Here is a 19,285-nt window from a genome sequence, read left to right as displayed (position 1 = left end):
GTACCTGGCTCTTGTTGGTGATTGCCTCAGATTTTCCAAGGCAAATTTTAGAATACTCGTCGGCGCACCTGTAGTTGTGTTTGTATCTGGGGGGATAATAGTTGTGTTTGTATTTTGGGGGGGGGTGTAACGTTGTCTGTATTTGGGGGAAGAGTTGTCTGTATTAGGGGGGGTAGTGTTGTGTTGGGAACCTGAAGAAGTATTTTTATACGAAACGCGTAGGAGAGGGCGCGTTCCTGTATTTCGTTTACCCATTGAGGCATTTCCCTATTGAGCAGCTGTGTTTGGGACATTCGCTTGTCTGGTTAACCATCCAGCGTGACGCGGACGGTAGAGAGACGGCACTTGATGACGTCATACGCACACGCGGACTAACCCGGAACCGGCCAGGAGTATTACCTCCTCTGAATCGACGGCAGCGGTGTCCCCATTGCTAAAGAAGGAATTTCGACTTCGAGCTGGTCTCTTCGATCCTGGGTCCCTGCTACCAGAGGAAGGAAATCCAAGCCTATACACCGTGTTCCCGTGTTGCCGTCCCGCCGAGTGGTAACATGTCATGCTGTGTAATTTTTATCCTCATGTACGTGCAAAACTCACCTTTGTTATAAAATATTATCTTTTAATATACTACAATATGAGGTTTGTTTGCTCTGTTTATTCTTTTGTTTTGTAATAACCCGGCAGTAAGAATAAATATATAAATCCAGAAGGATCCGGTGCTCTAGACACAATCTACTTAGTCAGCAATACAAATAGCAGTATATGAAATCCAGAACCTCCTTTCTAGAAGATGAGTGTAATATATATAGAAATAATACTTAATAGGGAAATGCCAAGTGGTATATAACCACATATAGAAAACAATTGCACAATAAACCCATAATATAGAAATTAAAACTTGTCACGTAATTCAAGGGGGTCCAAAAAAGGGTTAACTCACTTATATTGCCCATGGTCAATTCTTGTAATCTGTGGAGGTTCTTCGGTGTGCAATCTACTGTGGTAGAAATCATTAAAGGAAAAAGTTGGAGGTGGAGCACCACCAGTATCCAGCAGGGTAGAAAAACACCTTGATAAAGCACATTGTGCGTGAAACGCGTTGGTGAGTTTTTAACCTCATTGGTGGTAACATGTGACCTAATAACTATATTTTTTTATTTGGAGACCCCTCTTGATATTCTTTCTACCCTGCTGGATACTGGTGGTGCTCCGCAACTCCACATTTTTCCTCTACTAATAACCAGAGAGCCCTTGTGTGGAGTTCAGCAGAGGATCATGTAGAGACCCAGTGCAGGGGTCTGATGCACTCGAAAGAGCTGCATGATCAGGAGCTGGAGCGGAGTACCGGCTGCTGGTAAGAGAGCTCTCAGAAGAATCCTCAGCGTGTTGGGAGCCTGCAGTCTTGGTGTGCACACCCTGCTAGAGCCACTCCATGCACAGAAGCTGTTGGGGGTGAGTCTCATCAGAGACAGACCCCAGTAGATATCAGAACAAGGAGCCTATGGTTTGTGTGTAGAGTGCATCGTTACACCCAGACCTACATGAGCGTTGCTGACTTCATCCACTGCCCATAAGGAGTGGCTATCAGGAGAGCCAAGCTTCAGCGGCCTCCAGGGGGACTGTCTTGTAGTTGTGCTCTTCTGTTTAGGGCATTCAGCTTCAGCGAGTGGAAGTCCCCACCACAGAGGACTAGGTAGCCAGGAGGCTACTAGACATTTTACCCCTGTTTCCCTGGAAGGGAACCAAGCTGTTTGGGGCACACAGCTTCACCATGGGCCAGTTCCCACCACACAAAGCTATGGCCAGGTCCCCGCTAGCTGCTGAGGCGGACGCTGCAGGGACAAGGGCCCTCCCCTCGATGGGGCCGGGCCTGCTGCGAGGGGGGCCGCCACGCTGAGCCATGTGTTTCTCCTGCTCTCAATAGAATTGAGAGCAGGACTCGCGACGGAGCGCTAGGCCACGCCCCCTGGCGTTCCAGCCAATGAGGGTGAACCTGCCGGGTGACGTCATGCCCCCCCCCCCCCGTCTTTCCCCCTGCAGCTCACTGCAGACCGGGGAATCGGCTGCACGCGCCGCCAGCCTCGTGGGCGCACGTGCAGTGGAGGCACTGGGGCCGTAGCCTAAGTAGCCAGGAGGCCAATAGCCACATTGGTCACTGTGCCCTGGAAGGCTGGATAGTATGTTCTGGACTATACTTTGGGCTCACTGGAGCCCTTCTACGTGGACTGTAGTGCCCGGGATTGCTAAACCTCAGTGGAATCCTGGAGGAAAGTGACTAGCCCTTTCAAGAGTATTTTCCCATACATTCTGTTTTTATGTTGGGTATGTTGGATTAACCTGTACCCTGCAAGAAATAAACCAAAAGTTTATTAGCACCTGGTGTCTGGCTAGTTCTGACCTATGCCTCGGGGTAGCCCATAGGGGATATAGATGGATTGAGTTTACCATACAGGCTCTGATGTCAGCGGTCATTAACTTGTCTGGACACACATCGGATATCCCTGGCAGTGAGGTACACACAGATGCTTTTTTTCCATTTCATTACCGATCTTTAAACCCCAACAGGTAAGTCTGACAACCTCATATATTTTCATTCAACCATGGTATGTCTTGGGGCTTTTACCACCCTAAATTATGGCATTTTTATAGATTCACAAAACTGGATTTGTAAAGTTTTTGTATATGATAAGAAGACGCAGTGCATGGTCAGCGAAATCTTGACGAATCACTTCTCTTAGATACAACAAATGGATAATTGTACTACTTTGAAGTTGCTTTTTTCTTCTAAGCTTACTACAGTATGGTCGCTCTGTTTATTAATTACAATGACCATACATACCTTAACAATACCATTGACTATGGCATCAGTAGCTGGTCTTATAAATCCCTTGCTTGTCAACATGAAGATGGTGTATTGGAAAAAACCAGCCGGTCCTGAATGTGTGTGAGTGCCACTCAGTATGACATTGTCTTGTCTGTAGAGGTCTCCGTACATGCTTTTCAGATTTTCCATTACCTTCCAAGAGAAATAAAACAGCCTAAGGAACGGTTGAAGACGTTGTAATTATTGTCTAATAAATAAAGCCAGGTATAACTCTAATGGTCAAGTGGAGCCATGCATTATAAACATTGCCGAAGACAGTTTAGCCAGGTGAGGACATGGTTATGAAAAATGCATATAGCCCAGGCTTATACAGTTAGGCTTTACAGAATGAAGTTGCTATGTACAGATGTAGCGAGACATACTGTCCTCGGTGCCGCAATTGTCAATGCTCCAGTGAGACAACAGCACTCACGACCCCGAGGACAGTAAGCTGCAGAGGCAAATTAACACTGGGGATCCGTGCTTCTGAATGGGACCCCACAGCGTTAATCCTTTTGGCCATCTGCAGGCAGAAAATACCAATACCATCCAGGTGAGCAGCCAGACGTCTGCAGCCGTGTCTCCATCTCTGTGCCTGGATCCGTGTCCCCATCTCTGTGCCTGGATCCGTGTCCCCATCTCTGTGCCTGGATCCGTGTCCCCATCTCTGTGCCTGGATCCGTGTCCCCATCTCTGTGCCTGGATCCGTGTCCCCACCTCTGTGCCTGGATCCGTGTCCCCACCTCTGTGCCTGGATCCGTGTCCCCATCTCTGTGCCTGGATCCGTGTCCCCACCTCTGTGCCTGGATCTGTGTCCCCACCTCTGTGCCTGGATCCGTGTCCCCATCTCTGTGCCTGGATCCGTGTCCCCATCTCTGTGCCTGGATCCGTGTCCCCATCTCTGTGCCTGGATCCGTGTCCCCATCTCTGTGCCTGGATCCGTGTCCCCATCTCTGTGCCTGGATCCGTGTCCCCATCTCTGTGCCTGGATCCGTGTCTCCATCTCTGTGCCTGGATCCGTGTCTCCATCTCTGTGCCTGGATCCGTGTCCCCATCTCTGTGCCTGGATCCGTGTCCCCATCTCTGTGCCTGGATCCGTGTCCCCGCAGCACTCGAGGTAAGAGATGCAGGGCCGTCTGGAATTCCTTCCAACTGGATGACTGACAAAAAATGGGTCTCTACATCACGGGAGGGAAGGATATATGGTCGTATTTGGTCAACTACTGTACATCAAGGGGACTCCCTTGATGACATAGATCAGGGGGGCGCGCCCCTAGGGGGGAAGTGAGAATTTCCATGGGGGGCGCTGCGGCTACAGAGGCCGCCCGCTAACCCCAAGGCATTTAAATTAAGTGCCGGGGGGGGGGGGGGGGTCCGCACGAGGCCTCTGCAGCTTCACATACCTGATCTTCGGTGACGCGTCGCCATGATAACCGGCTTCAAATGACGCTGCAGGTCACGTGACATAATGTTGCCATGGAACATGGACATCACCCCGCAACGTCATTTGATGCCGGAGCCTTGCAGGGGGGGGGGGAGCGCGAGCCGAAAGGTGACAAGGCAGGAAGGGGTGCAGTGTCAAAACGGCGCACCCCTGGCGTAGATGACCAAATATGCATGTATTTGGTATGTGTGTGCCTGTGTATCTGGTATATGGGTGCCTGTGTATGGTGCGTGTATCTGGTATATGGGTGCCTGTATATGGTGCGTGTATCTGGTATATGGGTGCCTGTGTATGGTGCGTGTATCTGGTATATGGGTGCCTGTGTATGGTGCGTGTATCTGGTATGTGTGTGCCTGTGTATGGTGCGTGTATCTGGTATATGGGTGCCTGTGTATGGTGCGTGTATCTGGTATATGGGTGCCTGTGTATGGTGCGTGTATCTGGTATATGGGTACCTGTGTATGGTGCGTGTATCTGGTATATGGGTGTTTGTGTATGGTGCATGAATTTGGTATGTGTGTGCCTGTGTATGGTGCGTGTATCTGGTATATGGTTGTCTGTGTATGGTGCGAGTATCTGGTATGTGTGTATCTGGTATGTGTGTATCTGGTATGTGTGTATCTGGTATGTGTGTATCTGGTATGTGTGTATCTGGTATGTGTGTGTATCTGGTATGTGTGTGTATGGTATGTGTGTGTATGGTATGTGTGTGTATGGTATGTGTGTGTCTGTGTATGGTGTCTGTGTATGGTGTCTGTGTATGGTGCATGCATCTTTGTATGGGGTGTGAATCTGGTATATGGGTGTCTGTATATGGTGCGTGTATTTGGTATGTGTGTGCCTGTGTATGGTGCGTGTATTTGGTATGTGTGTGCCTGTGTATGGTGCGTGTATCTGGTATGTGTGTATCTAGTATGTGTGTGTATTGTGCATGCATCTTTGTATGGTGCGTGTATCTGGTATATGGGTGTTTGTGTATGGTGCGTGTATTTGGTATGTGTGTGCCTGTGTATGGTGCGTGTATCTGGTATATGGTTGTCTGTGTATGGTGCGTGTATCTGGTATATGGTTGTCTGTGTATGGTGCGAGTATCTGGTATGTGTGTATCTGGTATGTGTGTATCTGGTATGTGTGTATCTGGTATGTGTGTATCTGGTATGTGTGTATCTGGTATGTGTGTATCTGGTATGTGTGTATCTGGTATGTGTGTATCTGGTATGTGTGTATCTGGTATGTGTGTATCTGGTATGTGTGTATCTGGTATGTGTGTATCTGGTATGTGTGTATCTGGTATGTGTGTATCTGGTAAGTGTGTATCTGGTAAGTGTGTATCTGGTAAGTGTGTATCTGGTAAGTGTGTATCTGGTATGTGTGTGTATGGTGTCTGTGTATGGTGTCTGTGTATGGTGTCTGTGTATGGTGTCTGTGTATGGTGTCTGTGTATGGTGTCTGTGTATGGTGTCTGTGTATGGTGTCTGTGTATGGTGTCTGTGTATGGTGTCTGTGTATGGTGTCTGTGTATGGTGTCTGTGTATGGTGTCTGTGTATGGTGTCTGTGTATGGTGTCTGTGTATGGTGTCTGTGTATGGTGTCTGTGTATGGTGTCTGTGTATGGTGTCTGTGTATGGTGTCTGTGTATGGTGTCTGTGTATGGTGTCTGTGTATGGTGTCTGTGTATGGTGTCTGTGTATGGTGTCTGTGTATGGTGTCTGTGTATTGTGCATGCATCTTTGTATGGGGTGTGAATCTGGTATATGGGTGTCTGTGTATGGTGCGTGTATTTGGTATGTGTGTGCCTGTGTATGGTGCATGTATCTGGTATGTGTGTATCTAGTATGTGTGTGTATTGTGCATGCATCTTTGTATGGGGTGTGAATCTGGTATATGGGTGTCTGTGTATGGTGCGTGTATTTGGTATGTGTGTGCCTGTGTATTTGGTATGTGTGTATCTGGTATGTGGGTGTCTGTGTATGGTGTGCATCTGGTACTGTATGTGTGTATGATGTGTGCGTCTGTCTATGGTGCATGTATCCGGTGTGCGTACGTCTGTGTATGATGCGTGTATCTGGTATATGGGTGTCTGTGTATGGTGCGTGTATCTGGTATGTGGGTGTCTGTGTATGGTGCGTGTATCTGGTATGTGTGTATCTGGTGTGTGTGTATCTGGTATGTATCTGGTATGTATCTGGTATGTGTGTATCTGGTCTGTGTGTATCTGGTATGTGTGTATCTGGTATGTGTGTATCTGGTATGTGTGTATCTGGTATGTGTGTATCTGGTATGTGTGTATGGTGCGTGTGTATGATGTGTGCGTCTGTGTATGGTGCATGTATCCGGTGTGCGTACCTGGTATATTGGTGTCCGTGTATGGTGCGTGTATCTGGTATGTGTGTATCTGGTATGTGTGTATCTGGTATGTGTGTATCTGGTATGTGTGTATCTGGTATGTGTGTATCTGGTATGTGTGTATGGTGCGTGCATCTGTGTATGGTGCATGTATCTGGTGTGCGTACGTCTGTGTATGGTGCGTGTATCTGGTATATGGGTGTCTGTGTATGGTGTGTGTATCTGGTATATGGGTGTCTGTGTATGGTGCATGTATTTGGTATGTGTGTATCTGGTGTGTGTGTGTGTGTATGGTGTCTGTGTATGGTGCATGCATCTTTGTATGGTGTGTGTATGATGCGTGCGTCTGTGTATGGTGCATGTATACGGTGTGCGTACGTCTGTGTTTGGTTTCTGGGTCGCCCGATTCTTCGGCCGGTTGGTTGCGCTTGCCCCTCGGGTCAAAATTTGCCCGCCCCTGTACGTAATCCAGGGGAAAGGAATTACAATACCGCCCTGCATCTCTTACCTTCCGTGCTGCGGGGCACGGATCCAGACGGAGTGATGGCTGCAGGCGTCTGTACAGCTCACCTGGAAGGCGACTATCGGTATTCTCTCCTAACAAGCGAAGGGTTAACACTGCGGGTCCCATTCAAACGCATGGACACCACAGCGTTACTCTTTCTGGGCCGCAAAACCCGCTGTCCTTGTGGCCGCGGTTGGGCCCTCAATTTTTGGATTTTTTCTACGGCCATAAGGTCAATAAGTCTCGCTGCATCTGTAGCCACTAAATATTTTTTGATGCAGCACGGATGTTTCATTATATACGTTACCAAAATGTTTTATTTTCACGTTATAGCTATTATAAAAAATATTACACTAATAATTTACATATACTAACATTATCAAAACACAACAAAATACAGATAATTCTGTTTTAATTTAAATTGTATCAACAACAATCAGGTATTCAACATGAACCATGCGTCAAATTATTTTAAAAAAAATCACATTATGCATCACACGTATGAAGTCTTCACACACATGACGTACATTTTTTGAAGGTTTGTGTTTAATTTTACTATAGCACTGAAATGCTGAAACTCAGAAAAGGAAAAAGACTGGGGATTTCTCATAAATAGTTCTTATATCTCAATAATTCAATATTCAATGATCTAGCACCTGCATAAAAGTAAATAAATGTTTGATTCATTTGATGTCCATTTCATAGGCTGGCAAAATAAATACCAGGCTTCATGCTTTGGCCAAAGGGTTTAACTAACTGACCCTTACTTATGAGAATACTAACAATCAAGTATTTATCTACAGCTGCAGCAGCCGTTATTCAAACAAATCACGGCGCCGATTTTGTGTGCTCTGCTGTTCCCCACCCAGCATGAACGCGGCCAATCGCCCCAGGCAGGGCCGTCTTAACAGCATTATAGGCCCCCGGGCAAAGCAGTGCGCTGGGCCCGCCAACTCTCCGATACACGTCCTATTTTTTCTCCTACCGCGTTAGCGGGAGATTTGAATGTTGAGGTGAGTGATCGGAAAATTAGTGTTAAATTCTGGTCTGTGCATAGATTAGCGTGGGGCCCCTATACTCGCGGGGCCCCCGGGCAACTGCCCAGCGTGCCCATGCGTTAAGACGGCACTGGCTCCAGGCGCCCGCGCTTATCGTGATTGTTTTGTTGAATTTCATGGATTCTGTTTCTTTGGGTGCAATGAAATGAATGAATGGCAATAAGTACAGTACTGTGCTACTGTGTCAATTTCAGGTATTTAAAAACCTGACCTCTAAAATGCCATTTTCTGCACTCGCCGCACTCGCGTCTTAAGGCGGTACGGTTGGAAGACACACCACGTCATGACATGGGTATTCCGATGTACACAACGCGGGATTTGTTTGAATAACGGCCGCTGCAGCTGTATGTGATTGTCACATTGAATGTAGCATTGGTTTTGTTGTATACATTTGGTCGCACCCAGTAGCACTCCTTTTGACACAAATATATACATGTGATGTGGTGGGTGCTGGAGTTAGAGCTCGCTGGGATTGTGTGTAAGACAAACACCAGCTCAGAGCTAGCAGTTTATATTAACATAAAGGATGGGAGAAGATGATGTCAACAAATAACATGTGTGAGTTACTCCCCCACGCCTGCTACTTCTAAACACTCCTCTCAGGTTATTTTCAAATAGCTAAAACTAACACTAAGTACTGTAGCTTGATACCGTGATGCAAAGCGTCTAGGCATTGTTAAAATAAGTTATTAAATGTTGTTTTTTAGGGGGGCTTGCAGAATCAGAACCGGGATGTCCTCAAGAGCTCAAGCATTCTATTCTCTGTTTCTCACATTTGTATGACAATCCCTTCGCCAGCTGCAGGCTCCTTACATGGAGAAGCGCGGCGATTATATATTTGTTTTACATTTTCTGTTGGGCCGATTTTAATCCTTAGCGGCACGCTCCTAGAGGGCAACACTAATATGGTGTAATTAATATATTTAACCAATCACCTGCAACTGCTTATTGAGCAGTCTGTGGGAGGCCAGCCCTTCCTTCTTCTAGGTATATAATCTCCCAGCAAGGTCCCCTTATTTCACTATTCACTTTACTTGCAGACATGTGAGTATCTTCACTGGTATATACCAGTTTTTAACTGCTCTATGTTATATAATCATTTGCTTGGATATATTAACCCTTTCACATAACATTAGTTTGCATTTAGCGTAGGGACCTGCTATAGAGACTTACCTTGACGGGGTTAGCAGGCTTGGCATTATTTGATCAAAGGATGTAAACCAAAAGTCTCCTTTATCTTATAGATTTTCACACTATATATATATATATATATATATATATACAGTGTTCGACAATTGTATACATTTACTCGCCCGGGGCGGGTGGATTTAACCCCCGGGCGAGTAACTATTGGCCCAAGCAGCACACGTGTTTTTTTTTTAAATTCCCCCGTTCGCGCTGAAATTTCCCTGCTCGCGCTGAAAAAAAAAAAAAAAAAAACTCCCCTACCTGACTCCTGATTGGCGCGCGCTCCAGGCTTTGTGGGCGCGCGGCCAGGCTCTATATGAGCCCGCCCCCAACGAGCGGCCATTCTGCCTGGAGCTCTGTTGGAGGGTAAGTACTCTCCATGCTGCGGCCCCTCTGCTCCTTCCCTGCGATCCCCCTGGTCCCCACATGGCTCCCTACTCCCCACCGCGGAAGCTCTCCTGTCCCCTGCTCCTGTCCCATTCCCCTCCTCCTGTCCCCTGCTCCTGTCCCCTGCTCCTGTCCCCTGTCCCCTCCTCCTGCTCCTGTCCCCTTCCCCTCCTCCTGTCCCCTTCCCCTCGATCCACCGATCGATGTCAGGGGCGGGAGGTCCCCGCTGCTGCAGCCCGGTTGGCTTGCGGGGGGGGGGGGGGCTCGGCCCTCACCACGTGCCTCCCATGCGTCCCCTACCTTCATGATGGCGCAGCCGCCGCATGAGGTGGGGGGATGTCGGCCTGGCCCCTCCCCCCCCACGGCATCATGCCGCCACGGGCTGGGGGGGAAGAAGCAGCCTGCAGCTTGGCCAGGCACTGTGACATGCCGGCGAGGGGAGCAGGGCAGTGGCGGCCACGGCGGGGCTGACTGTCACCTGGGGCGCCCAGTGGGGGATACCTCGCCACGTGCCTCCCACCCACCCTGCTGATTGGGGGGGGGGGATGTCGGCCTGCCCCCCACACGAGCGGGAGATGGGCGCGGGTGGGTGGGGGATTTGCGTGGTGCTGGTCGCGGCCTTTCCTCCCCTGTGTGTGTGTGAGAATGTGTATGTGTGTGTGTGTGGGAGAATGTGTGTGTGTGTGTGTGTGAATGAATGTATGTGTGTATGGGAGTATGTGTATGTGTGTGACACCAGAGGTCCCCCCCAGTCAGTAACCCCCCCAGTCAGTAACCCCCCCCCAGTCAGTCACCCCCCCAGTTAGTAACCCCCCCAGTCAGTAACCTTCCCCCCAATCAGTCAGTCACCCCCCCCCTGTCAGTCACCCCCCCAGTCAGTGTCAGTCACCCCCCAACCCCAGTCAGTGTCAGTCACCCCCCACCCCCAGTCAGTGTCAGTCACCCCCCACCCCCAGTCAGTGTCAGTCACCCCCCACCCCCAGTCAGTGTCAGTCACCCCCCACCCCCAGTCAGTGTCAGTCACCCCCCACCCCCAGTCAGTGTCAGTCACCCCCCACCCCCAGTCAGTGTCAGTCACCCCCCACCCCCAGTCAGTGTCAGTCACCCCCCCACCCCCAGTCAGTGTCAGTCACCCCCCACCCCCAGTCAGTGTCAGTCACCCCCCCACCCCCAGTCAGTGTCAGTCACCCCCCCCACCCCCAGTCAGTGTCAGTCACCCCCCCACCCCCAGTCAGTGTCAGTCACCCCCCACCCCCAGTCAGTGTCAGTCACCCCCCCACCCCCAGTCAGTGTCAGTCACCCCCCCACCCCCAGTCAGTGTCAGTCACCCCCCCACCCCCAGTCAGTGTCAGTCACCCCCCCACCCCCAGTCAGTGTCAGTCACCCCCCCACCCCCAGTCAGTGTCAGTCACCCCCCCACCCCCAGTCAGTGTCAGTCACCCCCCCACCCCGTCAGTGTCAGTCACCCCCCCACCCCCAGTCAGTCAGTCACCCCCCCAACCCCAGTCAGTGTCAGTCACCCCCCCACCCCCAGTCAGTGTCAGTCACCCCCCCACCCCCAGTCAGTGTCAGTCACCCCCCACCCCCAGTCAGTGTCAGTCACCCCCCACCCCCAGTCAGTGTCAGTCACTCACCCACCCAGTCACCCCTGCCCCACCCAGCCACTCACCCAGCAAACCACTCAACCAGCCAGTCACTCACCCAGCCTCTCTCTCTGTGTATCACCCACCCTCTGTGTGTCACCCACCGTTTCTCTCCTCTGTCTCCCCCACACTCTCTCTCCCCCCCACACACTCTCTCTCCCCCCCACACTCTCTCTCTCCCCCCCCCACACTCTCTCTCTCCCCCCCACACTCTCTCTCTCTCCCCCACACACTCTCTCTCTCCCCACACACTCTCCCTCTCTCCCCCACACACTCTCTCTCTCTCCCCCACACACTCTCTCTCTCCCCACACTCTCTCTCTCCCCCACACTCTCTCTCTCTCCCCTCCACACTCTCTCTCTCCCCCCCACTCTCTCTCTCTCCCCCCCACACTCTCTCTCTCCCCCCCCACACTCTCTCTCTCCCCCCCACACTCTTTCTCTCCCCCCCCACACTCTTTCTCTCCCCCCCCACACTCTTTCTCTCTCCCCCACTCTCTCTCTCTCCCCCACACTCTCTCTCTCCCCCACACTCTCTCTCTCCCCCACACTCTCTCTCTCCCCCACACTCTCTCTCTCCCCCACACTCTCTCTCTCCCCCACACTCTCTCTCTCCCCCACACTCTCTCTCTCCCCCACACTCTCTCTCTCCCCCACACTCTCTCTCTCCCCCACACTCTCTCTCTCCCCCACACTCTCTCTCTCCCCCACACTCTCTCTCTCCCCCACACTCTCTCTCTCCCCCACACTCTCTCTCTCCCCCACACTCTCTCTCTCCCCCACACTCTCTCTCTCCCCCACACTCTCTCTCTCCCCCACACTCTCTCTCTCCCCCACACTCTCTCTCTCCCCCACACTCTCTCTCTCTCTCCCCCCCACACTCTCTCTCTCTCCCCCACACTCTCTCTCTGTCTCTCCCCCACACTCTCTCTCCCTCTCTCCCCCACACTCTCTCTCCCTCTCTCCCCCACACTCTCTCTCCCTCTCTCCCCCACACTCTCTCTCCCTCTCTCCCCCACACTCTCTCTCCCTCTCTCCCCCACACTCTCTCTCCCTCTCTCCCTCTCTCCCCCACACTCTCTCTCCCTCTCTCCCCAACACACTCTCTCCCTCTCTCCCCAACACTCTCTCTCCCTCTCCCCCACACGCTCTCTCCCTCTTCCCCACACTCTCTCTCTCTCTCTCTCTCTCCCCCACACTCTCTCTCTCTCTCTCCCCCACACTCTCTCTCTGTGTCACTCCCACACTCTCTCTCTCTGTCACTCACACTCTGGATCTCTTATTTACCCTATATAACTTAACTGCCCTATACTACACCGAAATCTTAACTGCCCTATACTGCTTTCTTCCAGATCTGGCTCAAGCTTCACACGGAAGACATCGGAACCCCCCCCTAACCCAGAAGACAGGTAATGAACACCTCCCCAATGTATAACATTGCGGGAATGAGCGTACCTGGACATTGAGGGACTGCGGATCAGGTAAGATCCCAGGTGGGATTGCTGCTTTAGATATTGTGAAGCGGGGACGTCCAGACACTGGTTAAGGGGTTCAGGAAACTAGTCATTCACACCTGGCTTTTATTTCTAGATCCGACATTTACACACACACACACACACACACACACACACACACACACACACACGTAACAAGGCCTAATTGTAGTATAATGTAATACAATAAATACATTTATGTCAAAAACGAATGTTGTTCTGACTAGGAATTTATTAAATGAATTTTATTTATATATTTTATTTTAAAGCGGGGTTGGGGGCGGGGCTAGGGGCGGGGTTGGGGCGGGACTAGGTGGCGAGTAGATTTTTTGGTTGGGCGAGTAGATTTTTGGGTGATTTGTCGAACACTATATATATATATATATATATTATATATATATATATATATCCCCATTTATTGCTATCCCAAAGGGAGAAGCGCAGGGATTATCTTTCTGTTTTTCACTCTATTCTTAGCTCTGGGATACCCCTTTTCCTGAGCATTTTACCCTTTTTGCCCATGTTTCTGTTCACTTTCAGGATATCAAAATGGTGGTCAGTTTAGCCTCACTCCCATTGGCGAATAGGAAGCTGCAACGTCGCCAGAGCATGATAGCGTAGTTTTCTATTGGACAACTCTGCAGACCATCTTTGATTTTGCTTCAATTTTACCTCCCAGAAAATAAAAAGGTAAAAAAATTTTGAACTGGGGGTTTCCCCAAAGCTAGGAATAGCTCAGTTAAGTTCCATAAGGCCCTCCAGTTCCCATTATGTAAAAGAAAAGAGGGGGGATTGCTGCTTTAAGATCTATATTGAAAGCTTGATGCATAGTCCCCATGTTCCATATTGGTAAGCTGGTTTTTGTACTTACCTCCAGTCTGACTCTTTGTGATACCATTCCTATGTCCGCACTGACGAACACTACTCGTTTGGAATCATCAGGCTCGGCCACAATGAAGGCTCGACTGTACTGTCGAGTGTGAATTCCTCCAGCCAACTGATCACTGCTGGCATATCCCATCTAATGAGCAATAACATGAAAAATGTCACAAATACCGAAGCATTTTTATTTTCCCAAAAATTACATAAAGTCTCTCAAGCTCATCAAATTGTGTTCAGATTAATTTATTTAAAATATGTAAGTTCTTCTGAGGCACTGTTGGTGGATATGTGAAATACTAGTGGGTTAGTCACTCATGAAAACTCCCATTGACTTCATGTTTGGTCTTTGGCAATTATATATGACCACGGTGTTGTGAAGTGACTTCAGGCCAGCTCCATCTGTAGGTGGCATTAGAAAAGGTCATTTTATTTTGCTGCATGTCAACATGTTTCAAAATGTAGATTGTAGGCTTCTCAGAGTAAAGCTTCTTTGTACCTGTGTTATATGAATGTATTGTGTCCATTTGAGTCTGATAGAGGCTGAGACTTCCCTGATTTCTGTGATGCTGAGAATTAGAGAGAATGCCGGACCTACTTCAAAAGAAGTGAGAGATGTTGAACCCCAGCATAAGGCCTTTCAAGTCCCACTAATTCTGTTTGATTTCACTCTTTAGATAAGGACCTTTGAGGTTTGCTTGCAGGGGATGAGTGTGTTTGTAAATGTCAACTGGTAACAATGTTTTGGAGGTTTGTGACCCCCTTCTCCCTGGTTTTAAGCTCACACATCAACTTTATATAGCAGTTCTTGTGATGCAGCTGTGAATGACCAGTCTATTAAGACTTCTTCCTCGATCGGAGACATAAGAGAAGGTTTGCCGATAGTATTAGGACCTGTAAGAATGGTTCACCTTGGCATGGTTACAGGCTTACAAATACGTAGGCCAAAGAATTTGACTGAATGACCCTTACTTATGAGAAGAAACCCCGATAAGTATTTAACTATATAATTTGTCACATTGGGTGTAGCATTGGGACTTTTTGTCTTTTGTTGCTCATTGTTACCATCACTGATCCCATCAACTTCACCCGTCTCACCTCCACTATTTTATTCTATATTCTATAAAAATGCCCAAATCTCCCAACATTGGGTCTCTGAACCTTGATAGATATGACTATCCTCTTAGTTTTCAGCAGTTTTAGCTGCTAAAGAAAAAACTACCTTAACATTTTATTTGATTAATCTGTATGTGACCTGCATCATAAACGTAACGCCCCCCTCATTCCCCCCCCCCCAAGAAGATACAGAGGCCCCGCCGTCTTCCCCACATCGATAAAACTGGTTGCCAGGGGAGAGAGCGAGGCCTCTGTAAGAGCAGCCGTCCTTCATTGACGTTGGGGCGTCATGTTACGCTGCATCGTCATGGCACAGGGACATCACATGGTGACGCGTTGCCATGACAACGCACCAACACGTGATGCCGCGACATCATGATGCTGCAGTGTTGCCCGGGGTGTCCTTGCTGCATCATAAATATTGAACAAGGGTGGCACATTTGACACAGATTGCTAATTAGAGGCGTTTACACTGCATCAAACCTTCAACCCTCGCACAGTTTCTGATAGTAGAAAGAGAAGAGAAAAATGAAACGTACATGTAAAGTGTGCTGCATCACATTACACTACTAATATACTGTATAAGTATCATAATGCCTTCCCAACTCCTAATAACTCTCTTCAAATCACAAGCTTATCAACTTAGTTCTTAATTGGAACAAAGAGACTTTACCTTGGTGCGTGGAGATAGGCAAAGTGTCAAAGTTCAAGCTGTAGTTTTTTTACTAAAATTCGATCCACCGACAGGTATCCGACGGAAGCTTGGGCACTAACAAATTTTGGCGAATGCTCCTAAAACCACCATTATTTTCCCTTTGCTCTAATTTTGTCAATTCAATTGTGAGTTGACAAAATCGTAATTAGTGTGCGCATGCACTAAGCCCCTCCCACATCCTTACTGTTGTTGATCATATTGTGACTGTGCGGGACGGGAGCAGGATGTGGGATGTGAGCTGGTGGCTGGGTTAGTACAGCTAAACCCCATTATAACGTGGTGCTCGGGGGCCACAGAATGAGACCGCGTTATAACCGGGATCACGATATAAAAAAAAATGGCCGTCGCGATCACGGATTCCATGTCCGCCGGAGGGTTAGAGCTGGGATAACTCTCCCAGCTCTCCCTGAGCCCGGCGTTGCAGCGGCAGCCCCCCTCTCCCCCCCACACCCGCCACAGCAGCAGCGGATCTGTCTGTAAGAAGCTGAGTCTGCGAGAGGGTGGGGGGGAGCGGAGGGAGGATCTCACAGAGTCAGGAGAAGCCAGGCAGGAACCCGCTCCCTTCCCCCCTCCCCCCCAGCGCAGGTACAGGGAGGGAGGGAGAGGTGTGTGTGTGTGTGTGTGTGTGTGTGTGTGTGTGTGTGTGTGTGTGTGTGTGTGTGTGTGTGTGTGTGTGTGTGTGTGTGTGTGTGTAACAGTGACAGACTGAGGGGACAGTGTGTGTGTGTGTGTGTGTGTGTGTGTGTGTGTGTGTGTGTGTGTGTGTGTGTGTGTGTGTGTGTGTGTCAGTGTGTGTCAGTCAGTGTGTGTGTCAGTGTGTGTGTCAGTGTGTGTGTCAGTGTGTGTGTCAGTGTGTGTGTCAGTGTGTGTGTCAGTGTGTGTGTCAGTGTGTGTGGCAGCATAAAGGTGAATGCACCTGATTTGGTATATGAACATAATATAGACAGCATCAGAAACCTAGCCTAGCTCAGGTCCGAGGAGATGTTTGAGAACCACTACAATAAGGGCCTTTTTATTTGATGTCACTGCTTGTGACAAGTCTTGCTCAAAGTGCTTCCCTTCCCTCGTTCCACATTTAGTGCGTGTCCATGGTAACCGGCGTCAAATGACCCCGCGGGGTCACGTGACGTCACGTTGCCATGCCGATGTGACGTCACATGACCCCGCTGGGTCATTTGACGCCGGAACCGTGGAGGAGCAAGGGGGAGCAGACGGAACAGGCAGCCCACCCACAGCCGACAGCCGACAGCACGCAGCACGATCCCATAAAGAAGAGAGGTAGGAGATCTTCAGCTTCTGTCCTATTCAATTATATACTTCTGTTCTATTTTGCTGCCGGATCTCAGTGGGTTTGTGTTTTGTCTGAAGTCACATGTCATACTTCCCAAACTCTAGGTAGAAGATTCCTCTTGTTCTGCTGTGGAGACCTTTGCTCTGACTTCAACTTTGTTTTTATTGATTTTTATTTTTATTGATTTGTGGCACTACTATAGGGCTACAGTGAGTGAAAGAACTAGAGTACAGAAAGAATACATCTCCTGTGTGGGGTCGTGGTAATTGACTAGGTTTTGCTACAATGTCGGTCTGTTGCCTGATACAAACCAAAAAAGTTTTGACTCCTCTAGTGGCTACTACTACTGAGTCCATGTATAGTGTACCACTGTACCTGTTAATCTTATGCAGGAATACTAACACTATTACCATGGCAGCAAAGCCTTTATTAATGTTTTGCCCCTAGTTCACTTTTTAGGCATATGGAGTATTGTAGACCTAAAGATTAGGTATATTTGTTCCTTTGTCTGGATCGAGAGTAAGTGTGTTAACCCTAAATGGGTAAGGGGTTTAGGGCTGGCAGATAAATACTATATGTGTGTATTCTGTTTAGCACATACTGTAGTGTGTGTGTGTGTGTGTGTGTGTGTGTGTGTGTGTGTGTGTGTGTGTGTGTGTGTGTGTGTGTGTGTGTGTGTGTGTGTGTGTGTGTGTGTGTGTGTGTGTGTGTCAAAACCTGGAAGTTTGCCCCAAAAAAAGGGTATTATTTATTTATTTATTTTTAAATGGGAGTGGCCCGCTTACACCGCATTATAAGTGGATCCGCGTTATAGAGGATCACGCTATAACGGGGTTGAGCTGTAGGGCAGGTTAAGGACTTTAGGGAGTAGGGAGGGAGTCATAGGAGGTGACATGCAGGTAGTGGGGCAGCACAGGAGAGACAGAAACTGAGAATTTGTTGTTGTTTCACTTTTATTTTTGTTATGGAGAGGGACAGGGGCGGGAGGGGTTCTGCTGATGCTCTTCCTGTGAGACTGAGGATGACTTTTTATTTAGGCTCAGTTAGCAGTTCAGGTAGAGCAGCAAGAGCAGATTCAATTTCTAATTTGAATGCATACACATTTTAATTTGATTGCAAATGTGCAGTGATGAGGAAAAAAGTTACTGAGCCACAAATATCCACAGCTGAAAGGAACTGGCCAATTTGCGGCGAATGCGAATCTCGCCCAACAATTCCCCATCTCTAATGCGAACAGATGTTTCAGTAGAGCAAATACACAGACGCCAGAAATAATTTAGAGCCCGTCATACATACCAAGGGAATATCTGCCAATGGGCCAGTGCAGTCTGCTCTTCCAATGCCAAGGAGGTAGGCTTCCGAGTTAACAGCAGAGGTTGTATGGGAAGGTTTAGTTGTTGTATGGGAAGCTTTAGTTGTTGTATGGGACGGTTTAGATGTTGCTGGTGGTTCTGTAATCAAAGAAATAAAGTTTAACATCATGTTGTTCTCAAGGTGACCTGTCTTTGCACACCTTACATGAACCTAGTGTTTCATAACCCCACACACCACTAGGGAGTTTTTTTCTGTCAATATAAATATACATAAATATATAGTACGCTTTGGGGTCCTTTTTAATTTATATCCAGCTATTGCCATATTAATGGTGCATTGTCTACTTCATAAAACTTGCTAGGAGAGGACCTCAACATGTAGATTAAGAGAGAGGGGTAAGGATGAAACGATGGAGGCTTTTCAAATAGATCAATGATTTAGACCATGTACAGGATGAAAGAATATTTCAGAGAAGTAGAAGTGCTAGAACGAGATGTCACGTTCTGGAACTGGGTGGTGGCAGGCTCTGTGACAATGTGAAGAAGCACTACTTCACATGAAGGGGGGGGGTAGCTTCCCTACTGGGGTGGTAGAGCTAGTACAGTAATGGATTTTTTTTAAAAACGCAAAGGATTGACATATGGTCTATTCTAAATAACGAAAGGAAGGCAAGGATCAAATACAGTCTAACATTTTACAGCAGACAGGAAAACTGAAGACTAGGTTGACCAAATGGTTCTTATCTGCCTACAAATTCTAGCTCTATGTTTCTATTACACAGGACACAAATAATTACACCATTTATTGTAATGGTGATTCATTCTTTCTTATAGAGACTACTACATAGATAAGTTGCTTCATTTGGACTTTTGCCCTTGAATGCCCTAGTGTAATACTGGAAAAACACCTTCAAAAACAAAGCAACAGGATTTGTGTGTTTTATTTTAATCTGATGGTACTTTGGACTCAATATCCCATCAATTTTGCAACAGTAAAACGTTGATAAATGCCCCATCTAGAATGGATCGAGATAATTAAATGGTA

General features: G+C 48.3%; 1 protein-coding gene across 1 annotated transcript in view; it reads right to left on the bottom strand.

Moving 5' to 3' along the window:
* ASAH2 (N-acylsphingosine amidohydrolase 2) overlaps positions 1-19,285 on the bottom strand; it is a 103,284-nt gene that overhangs the window by 67,359 nt on the left and 16,640 nt on the right. The window contains exons 3-5 of the mRNA XM_075612922.1: positions 18,224-18,378; positions 13,798-13,947; positions 2,840-3,016 (exon numbers count right to left, since the gene is read on the bottom strand). Coding sequence (XP_075469037.1) covers positions 2,840-3,016; positions 13,798-13,947; positions 18,224-18,378 — 482 coding nt within the window. The remainder of the gene's footprint in view (positions 1-2,839; positions 3,017-13,797; positions 13,948-18,223; positions 18,379-19,285) is intronic.

The sequence above is a fragment of the Ascaphus truei genome, chromosome 8, assembly GCF_040206685.1.
Source record: "Ascaphus truei isolate aAscTru1 chromosome 8, aAscTru1.hap1, whole genome shotgun sequence".
NCBI classification, from domain to species: domain Eukaryota; kingdom Metazoa; phylum Chordata; class Amphibia; order Anura; family Ascaphidae; genus Ascaphus; species Ascaphus truei.
The sequence above is the reverse complement of the archived record's forward strand: the minus strand, read 5'-3'. Positions and strand labels throughout refer to the sequence as shown.